We start from the raw sequence: 14,163 nt of genomic DNA, 5'->3' as shown, positions 1-14,163 counted from the left end.
ACATACATAGGCTATTTTGCTCTAAACATCCGATTAGAAAATATGACCATGCTTATTTGGGACATAGATGTGTATCTCAATAGACCCTAGTTGGAAGGAGTAATGTTGGCATTTTGCATTATATGGCAGAAGAGGATTGACCCATTAGTTCCTCAGGAGCTCCCAGCTGGACTATTATAAACTGTTGTAGAACTGACATTTTTTTTTTACATTTACACTATTTATTGTAGTGTCACCCAAATGAGGATGAGGTTCCCTTCTGAGTCTGGTTCCTCTCAAGGTTTCCTCCTCATATCCTTTCGGGGAGTTTTTCCTTGCCGGCTCATTAGAGATAGATATATAGTATTTAAAATTTTAAGTTAATCTTTTTTTTTTATGATTCATTTTAAACTGTAATTGTATATATTCTCTTATGTGTTTATCTTCTTATTTTTCCTCTTATTATTATATATTTATTTCTTTTTCTCTCGCTTCTGTTTCCATATTTCTGTAAAGCTGCTTTGAGACAAATAAATTAAATTAAGACAAATAAATAAATGAAATTGAATTGAGTTGAAAATTGAATTGACCAGATGTGAGCCATAATGCCCAACATTCATTTCCTATCCCTCATCCTATGGATGAAATAGTTTTAATTGCGTTTCATGGATTGATTGTATATAAATGAAACAAAAAACCTAGCAAATTCTATTTCTAATCTCTCCGTTCCCATAGAAACGATCGAACGATTAAAGGCGTGCTTTTTCTGTGTGGTGCACGCGGAACACGCGTGATTGTCCAAGGGGGCGTGGTTATCCAGACGCTTCAGGCCTCTGATTGGCTAATGGGTCGCTTTTTTAGTCAAAAGCAAGCAGCCGACATTAGAAACGCGGTTAGAGCGATTTTTTGGTGTCGCCGCGTGGGTAAAGCAGTAAGGTGTGCGTGCGTGCCTTTGTGCACATAGACACTAGGATTAAATGGGCTGGTAGTCCGCGCCTGGGCGTATGTTTACGAGGCAGGAAAGTGCGAAGCAGCAAAACGAACTGATCGGGTGAAGGGTGAAGAGAATGCGGCGGAGAGCGACACTCAGAGCGGCGGAGCTGCTGATGGGCCGCGGCGGCGGAGGAGCCGCGAGGATGACCGGCCTCCGGCTGCTCCCATCGGCCACAAAAACACCTGCTGTTCAAAACCGCATTCACCAAAGATTCCGCTCCACGTCCTCGATGTCGACTTACTCCGAGCTGGCAAGAGAGAGATCAAAAACCGTTACATCTTTCTACAACCAGTCTGCGATTGATGCGTCTGCGGAAAAGGTGACCGTTAGCTAACAAGATAAACAAACACAAGCGAATCCACTTCACTACCAAGCAGCACAGTGTCACCTAACTAGTATTAGCTAGTCAGCCTGCCTCGGTTCCAGGTTAGCCTCGGTTCCAGGTTAGCCTCGGTTCCAGGTTAGCCATGGTTCCAGGTTAGCCATGGTTCCAGGTTAGCCTCGGTTCCAGGTTAGCCTCGGTTCCAGGTTAGCCTCGGTTCCAGGTTAGCCATGGTTCCAGGTTAGCCTCGGTTCCAGGTTAGCCTCGGTTCCAGGTTAGCCATGGTTCCAGGTTAGCCTTGGTTCCAGGTTAGCCTCGGTTCCAGGTTAGCTAGCCTCCTAGCTAAAACCTTTGACACGGTACGTGTTCTTGTCATTAAACCGCTCAGACTCAGTGATGTCTAAATATTCGTGTACACTCTTTAATTCACAGCGTATAATAAAGCAATAGCTCTGGTCCTCATTTGACTTCCCGTTAAAACAGGTCTAATGTCCCTAATTATGAGGTCAAGACAAGGACAGCAAACCTGGACCTGTCCCCAAATCCCACTCTCTGCTCCCTGGTTCAGTTTATAAGAGCTTAAGATATCAGTAAAGGTTTTAATATTTTTGAACAAACCGTGTCTTATTTTATTCCTCACATACTGAACTTAGACACCAGTAGCACTAAGCCTTTGTTTATTTATTTCTACCTGCTGTTTGATTTATGTAAACATCCTGTCTGTACCACATTCATGGTATTAGTTTGAATCAGATTTTCGTCCTTTAAGCTACATAGATTTGAACTTTTTTGTGTGCATGGGCTAAAAACAAATGCATATCAGGTTTATAGCCAGGTACTGTAGGGTTTACAGGTAGAGCATTTTGTCTTGGTGTGTTGGTGCATAGTAATAAAAGAGAAGAAGCATGAATGTAAGAAATGTTCTAAAATAATAATGTGTGTAAATGTAAAGATTTACAAAAACAAACTGTTGGATGTAAACAAGAATAGAGACATGAATTGTACACTAATGCACTACTACAAAGTGACCAGTGCATATATACAAGTAGGAATTTTACATATGTTACAACTGAAAGACAAAATTAACTGTACAATAGTTGACCAGTGCGAGAAAGGAAGGTGCATAAATAATGAAAAAGACCCAGAACTTTAAAATATGCAAAAATATTATGTCAGGATGACGTTTTTTTGAATAACTGCACGATCTGGAGCATGGTGTTTTCCTTATAGTCTTATCGATTTTACCAACAATTACAATGTTTAATGCTGCGTGACACCTTTTAGTGGTTTATAGGTAGATTTATTGCTGTGAAACTCGTTACAGCTGCAATAAACACCCTTGTCATGATCGTCATCACGTGGTGACGGCAAAACAACAACAGAGGACAGGTTTGATCTGCGGACTTTGAACATGACAGTACAGTTACTATCTACTATCTAGCTATAGAAACACTCCCTCGTAGAAATCTCCTTTATACAAGGACTGTCTGCCATACGAGTCAGCATTCCTGTCAGAGTTGTTGTTTTTTTGACAAATCAGTATCGATCATTCAAAAGCACTATGTTATCACAATTATGATTTAATCATGTTTCCACCCATCGTTTTCTTTTCTCAGCCTTCCGTCAGACTCACACCTGGCACCTTACTCTACGCAGGCAAATCTCCAGATGGAAACCATATCTTGGTGAATACATCCTCTGATGAAAAGCTATTTTGAACTGAAATCCTGGTTGTTAGTCATTATGCTTTGGTGTTTGACTTTAAATCTTCCACTATTTCCGAGGAGCACTTGGTCATCATATGTTACGTGCTGTTTTGCAGAGCAGCGCAAAATACCTTCACAAAGAGCTGCCCGTGCGCATTGCTCACCGCATTAAAGGTTTCCGCAGCCTGCCCTTCATTATCGGATGTAACCCCACCATCCTGCAAGTGGTGAGTGTTTAGTAAAACCTCTTGTAGGTTCTGTGCACCTTCACAATCAGAACAGATGATTTAAATGTGGCAGTGAAGCAGGCTTAAATATTTCTTCACACTGGACATTGTGTGTGTGTGTGTCTGTACTTTCACTTCTGTCAAGGTTATCCCTGATCATGTGTAGTGTGTGAAGCTAGCTGAACAAAACTGAACCAAACTGCAGTTCACTTCGGGTAAAAATGACACGCATTTAGCTTATTTAGCAGTCTGCCTTACTAAATGCCAAAAGGCGTTGCAGAAGCCAGCTCTGCCTCCAGGCTCCTCCCAGCCTTTCAGCTTGTTTACAATGAAAGTCTCTCCTTGCAGTGAACTCTAACCTACATTCTTCTCTCAGTGAGTGAGAAGGAAAAGAGCTGAATTGCTATTTGGATGATTGTGTGTGTGTGTCTATGAATATCTGTGTGCGGCATGTCTTTCTTTCTCCCTCTCTCGTGTGTGTGTATGTATGTATGTATGAAATGATTATGGGATCTGAAAATAGCACTCCCCATGTATACATCGTCATTCCTTTTATCGGAGTTCCTGGAAGTCCTAGAGAACATTGAACACTAAACACGTGCGCACACTGCTGGAACGCTGCCATCTTGATCTAACTCCCAACACCCCCCTTGTTTTTCTCTCTTTCTGTCTGTCCTTCCCTCAGCACGAGCTGTATATCCGGGCCTACCACATGCTGAGTGATTTTCCAGCTGTAAGTACCTGTTCGCTCTGCAAAAAGGTCAAGTCAAGTTCACCAGGCTGCTTTTAGCTACTCTATAACTACCACGTGTCCTAGTCACTGTGGCCAGAGACGGGAACATGGGTGAACAGTGAGGAGGGAACAGAAACTAATCATGTGTTGCAAAATGCTTACTCGTTGGGAGATTTTTCAGTGTTGCACAATGCACAGAACAGTTTTTTGTCATAATGTAGCTAATGGTGGTGGTAATGAAAAGTACACAAAGTTCGGAATTTGGTGGATATGTTGCATAAGAAGACTTCACGGCTTTCTGAAAACAATTAATTGCCATGTCAGGTTTCTTAACAAAACACAAGCTCCAGTGTTTAAATTAGCATTTTTTAACTAGGAGCACGTTTTGAAACTCAAGTTTGCATTTCCCGAAACATTGGGAAAACTGGGGCCATCCTTAAAAATAATACGGTTTGCAGTAACAGTTTAAAAAAAAAAAAAAAGGGGGGGTCTAGGTAGGTCTATATTATTTAAAAAAAAATAAATAAATAAAAATTTTGGTGATGGTGATTACGTAGGTATGACTTTAAACAAATTAGCATATCGTGACATCACTGAGTGGGTCTTCAACCCGTGCTTTTGGGAGCATCATCGCAAACCTTATTTTGATGCTGGACACAGTTTATCTAGAACTTCGTGCCAAGTTAAAGCGGTGTCGAGCTGTTTTAATGATTTTTTTTTAGATGTATTATGGTGCCCGAACCCGTATGACTTTGAACAGTGACCACAAACATTTTGTTTACTGCAGCCGCAGCGCGAACCGTCGACTCTGACAGTGAATGAGGGAATGAGACGAAGCGAACGCACAGGCCATAGTGTGACATCCGTTAACCAATAGTGTAAACATAGATGACGTCACGGGTTTCTATTTAAAAGAAAGAACGTAGCCTTCGTTTGTATGTAGGCCTAGGCAATTTATATATTTACAGTACTTTACTAAAATATAATTATTATTTTATTGCTTTTGTATTAGTTGTTTTGAAGAGTAAAAAAAAGGTGTTAGCCAAATTTACAACCGGCAAGTCGGTCGAACTTAAAGCAAAAAAAATATTGAGTCGGTCCTAAATTGACAGGGTCGGTTGGGTTACGGCAAACAAGAATATTTTTAAGGATGGCCTGGTTTCCCAATACATCCTGTTTAAAGCTTCGAACAATCCATCTTATCAGAGGTCGGTTTTTTCTAACCTCTTTGTTTTACAACAATCCTGTTTGTCCACAGTGTTAGTTGTTTTTGCTTTGTTTATTTGTATTCATATTGTCTGGGGTTAATTTAGGAAGGACTGAGTAATGAAATTTTCTGCATTTCTTATGTCTGTTTTTAGTCCTATTTTTACATGGAATAATTTCTCTTATTTGTCAATTCAGATTAAAGACCAAGACACGGAAGCCGGCTACAGCAAGCTCGTTCAGCAGCTCCTCGACGATCATAAAGACGTGGTCACCATGCTCGCAGAAGGATTTAGGGAGTGTCGTAAACACATTCAGGTATGGAAGCGTCCGTCTAGTGCCATTCCTTTACTGCTCTTCGATAAAAGCGTAACAATATTCAGTTCTTTTTTTTAACCTCTTTATTCATCTTAGGATGAGACGCTGGTTCGTAATTTCCTGGACACCACGCTGACGTCTCGTCTGGGCATCCGCATGCTGGCCACACACCATCTCGCCCTGCATGAAGAAAACGTATGTTTCTTTGCTCCACCATCTTGATTTCAGATCATTGTGAAACCCAAAACCCTAAGAGTTATCACATAGTGTTAACTAATACATCCTCGCATGACCAAAATGCGACATCTAAATATAAATGGCCTTGTATACCGTATTTGCTGTAGATATTGGGCATGTCTGAGCTGTACACGTTTTCTGTAGCACATGCACCTTTCTTGGTTACACAGTCATAGATAAAGCAGGTTTGAGTCAACGGAAAACTTTTAGGTTGGATCTTAAGACCTGCAACGTCAGATTAGCTCGGGATTAAGGGAATATTTACAGAAGGCTGGAGTGCTCAGTGTAGTGTGTGTGTGTGTGTGTGTGTGTGATAAGGTTGTGAACACATTCCTCTGGAAATTTGCCTTTACATATTAGACAGTAAATTTGCATGTAAATTTTCCCGTTAATCTTGTGTTTGGTTTCTGCAAACATTTCAGAAATGTTTCGTACTCCTGAAGGTTTAACACCGGTAATGTGCTGAGCAGGTTTCTGACAGTTTTCTGGGACAGAAGTGGAAGTTATTTTGACTCACTACATTGCCAAAAACTACTAATAATGTTTGTGCCAATGCTAATAATAATAAGCAAGTGGTAAATCTTAAAATATCTAATGTTTAAATGGCTTGCTTTATTCTTTCGTTCTTTTTATTTTTAATTAATGCAAATAACTAGCATGTGAGTTTTAAAAAAGACTCCAAAGGATAAAAGCATCTGCTAAAATGAGAAATTTAAACTTGACAGTAATATCGTGTATTTAAAAGTACAACACTGACGAAATATGAGTTGAAGTCAATCAAGGTTTACATAAGTTAGTGTGTTTTAATTTCTGTACATTTCTCTTAAATATATGTGAAGTATAGAAGCACGAGTAGGACCTTTTTTTTTTTCTCCTTTTTATATGATATTATGGATGCGAAATTTCTTGTGTAGACTTGATTGAGTGATGTATGATATAAAACTGTTTGTTATCCAGTTTGATGAATGAGGCTCAATATCTGTAACCCCTCTTTTCGATTATAGCTTATATCAGTATTAGACAAACTAGCTAACGTCTTAACTTTGTTTCGTTTCGCAAAGGTTCCACAACGTTAAAGGGTAAACCGTATTTTACTAATTTTACTAACATGCTTTTGATCAGTAAAAAAATGTTTATTGACAAATTGCTGTCGTATAAGAGGAGTAACTACAGGGTAGTACCAGTAACATTGCATTGCACCAGGTCACATCTTGCATCACAGCACATGATCATTGATTTTGTTTTTTGTTTTTTAATTTAATTAATAAATAATTTTTGTATAACACCAGATTGTGTTAACTTTTGTTTTTTAATGTACACACTTTGAAAAAACCTCTCTCAAATAAGGCCATCAAAGAGCGAGCTTATTAACGTTAGCTAAGTTTAACCGTAGGATCGATTTCAGGCGTTACTGTTAAATACCACTTTTTTTTTTTTTTTTTGGTTTGTGACTGTATTCGCAAGTAAACAACAAATTTATACCAGAACAAAACTAGAACTTGCTTTATCTTTTGGCAGTTTGATTTATTTACGATAAATCAGATGAACTTCTGTCTGGTGAGGTGATTCAGGGTTTTCCGTTTGTTGGAGGGGAGGTGAAACGTTATTGGCTTCTTTTTTGTGTGTAAACACTGTACATTCGAGGCAGGTCAAAGTCTGTACACTTTTTTTTTTTTTTTTTAAGTGGATGATTATTGACTATAATTCTAGTAATTTAAGTGATTTAATACAGATTAATCTAACCAGGGATATGAAGTATTGTGTTCGTTTGAATGTTGACTTTAAGCTACAACAGTAACCAAGTTGCTGACTTGGCTACAAGAAATTAGCATTGTTTTGTTTCCCATGCTGATGAAACGATAATACTTTTTTAAATTAGCGAATAAACAGAACTGTGTAGGGTCTTTTTTTATTATTATTATTATTTAGTTTTAATCCACTTATAAATCTTTCTTTCTAACAGTGCTATTATTTGGATTCTTCTTGTGCTTTCTTTAGCCGGAATACGTGGGCATTGTCTGCAGACGTCTATCCCCTAAAAAGATCATCGAGAAGTGGGTAGACTTTGCAAGGTGAGCCTGTCTCTTTATCTTTTATCTCACGGTCTGGTTTGATTCGTTACGCACTCCTGTATTTGCGTTGTATGAGTGTTGATCCGATTAAAGGAGCAAACTAAAGTTCAACGCAAAAGAACAAACTTTAAAGTTCATACAAGGTGGACAGTGTTCTTGCATTTGATTGGTCAGGATGGGGGATATGGCTTGTTTATGAATGATCCAAAAATAGAACATGTCTCAGAGCATTTATCAGGTCAAATCAACATTGACTAAAGTCTAAAGCACTGGAGTTTGTAGGTTTCATCATAGTTGTTTTTAGGAAATAACACAAATAATTGTTAGTGTTTTGAATCCAAGAAACTCCTCTGAAGTAGCAAGCTGGTTCGCTGCTTTTGTGTGTGTCGCTTAATAAATAAATAAATTTCATAAATCAGAAGTTTCATTAATTAATCGTAACTCAATTATCCACCTGGTTTAATTGTATTATGGAAATCTGCTTAGAAGTGAAATCCGGACTTAAACCAATTTGTGCTTGTTGCCATGGTTACATTCCAGCATTTTGATGCTAGAGTTGTGCTGGGACAATCAACCAATCAGAAAACAGTATTCTCAGTGTCCATGTAGACTTGATAGCATTTTATTCAAAGTAATAATTTTGAATCAGCATTTTTTTTTTTAGTTAATGATGTTATTAGATTTTTTTTTTTTTTTTTATTGTTAATGTTTTTCCTATGCAAATGTGCCACACTGAAAACAAGACAGTTCTAGGTGCTGGGGTTTACAGATTAGTAGAACAGTGCATAAGTAAACCCTTACAGGATAAACAGCATTGCTATAGACACTTATAGCTTATAAAATGTTCTTGCTATGGAAAATTGTGTGGTTTGGGGGTAAATCCTTGATCCTAACGACCCCTGTGAACGCCTCTGTCTTACAGGCGACTGTGTGAGCACCAGTACGGAAGTTCTCCACGCGTTCGTATCAACGGTCATGTGGCTGCTCGCTTCCCGTTCATCCTTCTTCCCCTGGACTACATCCTGCCCGAGCTGCTAAAAAATGCCATGAGGTAACACCATGATCAATACTCCTAATCTAACGGTTTGTGTACTGTGGCACAAAGTTAATGCAAATTTATTCCTAAACATTTTGGCCAAAAGCCCCACAATAGACATTTCTGGAATGAACTTTCTGTGGTCTTGATGTCATGAGCTATAACTAGAACTGAAACCTGACATTTACATTTAATAACATTGACTAGTTTAGACAAGGGGGAAGTCATGGCCTAATTGTTAGAGTCTGACTCCTAACCCTAAGGTTTTGGGTTCGAGTCTTGGGCCGGCAGTTTTGGCCCCCCCCCCCCCCCCCCCCCCAAAACTGCTTTCCAGGCGCCGCAGCATAAATGGCTGCCCACTGGGGGGGGTGTGTGTGTGTGTGTGCACTTTGGATGGGTTAAATGCAGAGAAGGAATTCTGAGTATGGTTCACCGTATTGAGCCGTACGTCACGTCACAATCTAGCCATCTGGTATGCAAAACACGCGTGTAATCTGAAAAGTATTTAAAAAGACAGTAATGTTTGTGCAGTATATTCTGATGAAGAATTTATTGCTGAGCTCACATTTCCTCTTCCTCTGCCTCATGACCCGAATAGCCGTGTTCCTTTTTATCTGACCAGGACGGCCAGCACAAGCGATCCATTGTTGGCTTCCGTGGCCGCGTTATAGATTTACTTTCCCTTCGTCTCTTTTACCGACTTGTTCTTGCATGGATCAGCTGCATCATGTTTTGATCTTGTTCCAAAACCTTTTACTCAAAGTACAACTGAGTCATGTCCTTCATTACCGGTTATATAATAACATGAATGACTTGTTTTATGCAAATTACACACACACACACTTTCTACTAGAACGACGAATAAACACTCGCCTAAGAAGACGACCAAAGAGTGTCTTGGCACGTTTTTCTGTCGAGAAGGAATGTCCTAGTCATCCTGTTTGGCGGAAAAAAACGTGTCTTTTATTAAAAACAAAGCATAACTAGGCCAGAAGAGAGCTGACGCACTGAAATACAGATATGGGGGGGACTTAAAAAATAATAGTGCTTAAAAAGAATCTGTCTGTCTAATCACAATAGACGTTTTTCACCAAACGTTTATCATATTTCCGAAGGCAAAATGTGAACGTGTCATTCTTTCCTGGAAGTTCCCACAAGTCATAAATATTCACTAAGCAGTGTGTTCGAACACAGTGTTCCAACATCTACCCTCTTCATCCGTTCTGGGATGTTGTTTTTCTCATGGATAACATCCAGGTGAAATTTTGTCATTGCGTCACGATGTTTGCGTTAACTTTGTTTATGCTTTTGTTTAAACCTTGTTAAAAAAAAGTGTTTCCTCTGTGTCTGTTTTCTAGGGCCACAATGGAGAGCCACTTGGACACTCCTTACAATGTCCCAGACGTGGTGGTGACCATCGCCAACAACGATACTGACTTTGTTATACGGTGAGTGGGCAGTTGTTTGAAGGAACTTTTCAGGTTAGCTGCAGCGCTCACCTTTTGTTCCAGTACTTTTGAAAAGCAAACAAAATCCATGCTCGGTAACAAACTGAAACTTCTTGACTTGCGCCACCTGTTTGCTGTTGTAGCACGTTTGGACGGGAAAACGAATAAAATGCTTTGACCCTTTGTTCTTGGCATTGTTGCTCAATAAAGCCGAACTTATGTTTTGTTTTTTTGTTTGTTTGTTTTTCCTCCCCTCTGACCCATCACGATACGTTTTGAGCATCAAGGCTGTTATCTAACCTTTTTAAATGGTTTATTTGGGGGAAGGGAAGCAGAGTGCCGTCATTAAGTTGAAAGAAGTCCATTAACTCGGGGTTGTACAGTCTCTGACAATCCATGTCGAGTGCTGACGGTAAAAGATCTGTTTGCATGAGGGATACATTTCACCAGCGCACACAAGGACCATGACCTAGTCAACATTTTAACCACTTATGGCACTTCCGTAGTAATGAAGCATAAAGTCCATCTGGTCCTGTTGCAGCTCTTTGCTGGAGAGCCACCTGGACTTTAACTATGAGCTTTACTGCATTTATTTATTTATTTATTTATTTAAAAAAAAACACTTGAATTCTGAAACTCTTTGAACCTTGGTGCCTGAGTCTGGAGTCGACCCTGATTCTGTTGTTCTTGTTTTTGTGCAGGATCTCAGATCGTGGCGGCGGCATCCCTCACAGCATCATAGATAAAGTGATGGACTACCACTTCAGCACGGCTGAGCAGAGCACGCAGGACCCGCGCATGAGCAACCTCTTCAACACCATGACCAACAGCGGCCCTCAGTCAGGCCCCATGCATGGGTGAGCGAGAAGGCTGATCACAGCGTTGTTCACTGTTGCTTCTTTCCATTTCCGTCCTCATGGGACTTCCTTTTCCTGTGTCGCGTAGTCGTCTTCTCTGCACTGTGACTTTAGTTCACGTTCCCGACACCATAACAAACGGTTCATCGTGCAAACGTTAACCGGAGCCATTTAAATCCGTCTTGAATTGTAGTCATAAGGTTGCCTCAGTGGTCGGAGTGCTCGGATCTAACGTAGGCCAGCTTAAATGCAAGGGCTTTGGTGTATGATTATCATGACAACACTGCCCCCTTACTGTGAGTCATTGCGAAAGCACAGCTCCATCTGAAACACACACACAGCATGCAGATATTAGTCAGCACTGACTCGCCTCACCAGCGTTTACATAATGTAATCTCTTAAATAGACTCCATGTTCTTGATTTAAGGAGATTATTTGTACTCTCATGTACTCCATCTTTTCTTTATGTAATTCTTATTACTATGCCACAAGAACAAAAAAATAGAGATGTGCAGAGAAATCCAGATTTATTATAAAGGACTTCTATAATATAAGTAACTAAAAACCAAAAAAATATTCTTTGCACTGACTGAAGTGCCGAGTAGTTCTAAGCAAGCAGCTGTAACACAAATGTTGTTGTTGTTGTTGTTAACACATTCTTTGTGTATATTATTGCACATCCATTTGGAAAAAAAATAACCTGCACTAGACACCACGTTCGAGCAAAATTGTCCATAAGGTTTCCAGAACTTGTACGTTAAACACACTTGGATATACTGGTGTGGGATGTGGTAGCTCAGTGGTTAAGGTGTTGGGCTACTGATCAGAAGGTCATGGGTTTGAACCCCAGGTCCACCAAGCTGACACTGCTTGAGCCCCTGAGCAAGGTCCTCAGTTGCTCAGTGGTAAGTCACTCTGGATAAGGGTGTCTGCTAAATGCCATAAATGTGTAGTGTCATTTGGGACGCAGCTTATATTCTGATACCACCAGTTGTTTTAGACACAATTCTAAATATCTAACCTAAATCTCTCATCTGTAGGTTTGGTTTTGGTCTTCCCACTTCAAGAGCATACGCTGAATATCTAGGCGGCTCACTGTCCCTCCAGTCCATGCAGGGAATCGGCACCGACGTCTACCTTCGTCTGCGACACATCGACGGGAAAGGAGAGAGCTTTCGAGTGTGAAGCAGCAACAGCCACAATCCTGCCCATTATCATGAACATTCGTATTTCCACAAAAAAAGGCCTGGAAGCTTCATTGTTCACATCTTCACTGACATTGCTTCCTGTCCTTTCTCTTTTCTTTTTTTTTTTTTTTGCATGAAATCATCTGAAGAAAACAAAGTGGGGGGAGGCTTGAAAATGTTTGAGAGGACTCTGAAGTTACTGAAGAGATATTCTTCTGTAAGATGGGAATTAGCCTTAGAATAAGAATTGAATTCGTGATGGGCCCAGGAGCTTTTTTGATGCTGAGCGAAAGGCTTCCCATAGAGGTTATGAGTGACTGTGCTGTCGGGCACAGATGCAGAAGTTAACCGTATTAACTGCCTTACAGAGACAACTTGTCCGAATGGCCCGGTATGGAATCATTAGTGTTTTGAAAAATCCACACTTTTTTTTTCCCCTCCACAGAAAATGGGGTTTTGATTTTATGTACAAAACAGATTGGAGAATATGTTTAAAAAAATGTTCTTCATATGTGTCCTGTTTGTCACTCTCTCCAGGTTTTAGACTATTAAAGGTATATTGAAGTAAAATTTATTCATATTTGAAGATGATCTTCTTTAAATGTCCCCTTGTACATGTGGCCTCCTTCAACTCACATTCCAGTAGTCACTTGGTAAATATAGGACTTTTTTTTTTGAGTTTCAGGTTAGGTTAAATATTATGGCATTAATCACAGGTATTAACACCACTGGAAACCTAGCTAGAGTATGACAGATTTGAACATATGAAGGAAGTTTTGTTTTCCTGTGAAATGGCCTCAGTAAAAGTTATATTGCAGTCAGAGCATGCATTTTGAAGGACTGGAGTTTGTATTTGTTTGTGTGTTTTGTTTTTGTTTTGTACCCCCCTCTACAGGGTAATGACTAGTATTACTGACGAACCTACATGTTTCATTATTGTGTACAAAGCAATGGACTAATCTGCACATGGCCAATTGATGGTGTGAGGTTTCTAGAATGATGTCAAGGATGGGATCATTTTATTACATTTTTATTTGTTGCTGTTTTTGTTTGTTTAGTTTTTTTTCCCTCTATAGATGCCAAATCTGCATAGTTTGAGCATTATAAAACAATCCCAATTGAGCAACCATCTGCCTCACCTGTAGTTTATTTATGTATTTCTTCCCCGGCACTAGCTTATAATTTTCAGGTATATTTTAAGTATGGAAGAAAACACTGAAATGCTGGGGGGCATCGTTAAAGGAAAATAATCACATTGGACAGGGGGTCCCGTTCTGACTTCAAATCAATGTCACCGTTTCGTTCTTCTTCTAGACATATTTTTTATTTATTATGCCATGAGACTATTTATAGTTCTAGTGAACGTTGGGAATGTCCAAATAAGATTCCTGTTATCACTAATGTGATGTGTTCTAACCGATCTAAACCGTCCTCCCTGCACCGTTTGGTTATGTTTCTGTCTATTGAAGTTAATAAAAATTATAATGTTCCTAAGAAACAATACCATGTCAACATTTACATGATGACTCCATGTGTAGATTAATATAGAATATACAGTATTAATCCCAATCCTTCTTGAAGCCAAAGTGCCATAGTGTAAATAGACCAAACTGGAGGTATTTGCTTCGTATCTAGAAGTTCAACATGAGGAAGAATTCTACAAACTTTCCACATAAGGAGTAGATCTATTTTTAAAATCCGACTCTGCCGTCTTTCCAGCCTTGAGGCCTGGATCTTTTGGTTTATAGTTTGAAATGTTAATGAAGTAATATTTCTCGTCATATTTCAAACAGTTCTAAGACATTCTGAAGATGATTGATCGCAATGCATGAATTCCTTGA

General features: G+C 39.5%; 1 protein-coding gene across 1 annotated transcript; it reads left to right on the top strand.

The window, feature by feature from the left end:
- Positions 1-856: 856 nt before the first annotated feature.
- On the top strand, positions 857-13,449 carry bckdk (branched chain ketoacid dehydrogenase kinase). Its single transcript, XM_027178636.2, has 11 exons — positions 857-1,292; positions 2,912-2,980; positions 3,118-3,228; positions 3,914-3,961; positions 5,366-5,485; positions 5,582-5,680; positions 7,721-7,794; positions 8,717-8,845; positions 10,189-10,278; positions 10,980-11,135; positions 12,176-13,449. The coding sequence occupies exons 1-11, from the start codon at positions 1,047-1,049 to the stop codon at positions 12,318-12,320; spliced, it is 1,287 nt and encodes a 428-aa protein (XP_027034437.1). The 5' UTR covers positions 857-1,046; the 3' UTR covers positions 12,321-13,449.
- The last annotated feature ends 714 nt before the right edge of the window (positions 13,450-14,163 follow it).

Source organism: Tachysurus fulvidraco, chromosome 26 (genome assembly GCF_022655615.1).
Source record: "Tachysurus fulvidraco isolate hzauxx_2018 chromosome 26, HZAU_PFXX_2.0, whole genome shotgun sequence".
In the NCBI taxonomy this organism is placed as follows: domain Eukaryota; kingdom Metazoa; phylum Chordata; class Actinopteri; order Siluriformes; family Bagridae; genus Tachysurus; species Tachysurus fulvidraco.
This window is presented reverse-complemented; position numbering and strand designations above follow the sequence as displayed.

Coding starts and splice junctions, on each gene's coding strand:
- bckdk (XM_027178636.2), top strand. CDS start 1,047: ATGCGGCGGAGAGCGACACTCAGAGCGGCGGAGCTGCTGATGGGCCGC. Junction 5,486..5,581: donor AGTGTCGTAAACACATTCAG/GTATGGAAGCGT, acceptor TATTCATCTTAG/GATGAGACGCTGGTTCGTAA. Junction 11,136..12,175: donor CAGTCAGGCCCCATGCATGG/GTGAGCGAGAAG, acceptor TCTCATCTGTAG/GTTTGGTTTTGGTCTTCCCA.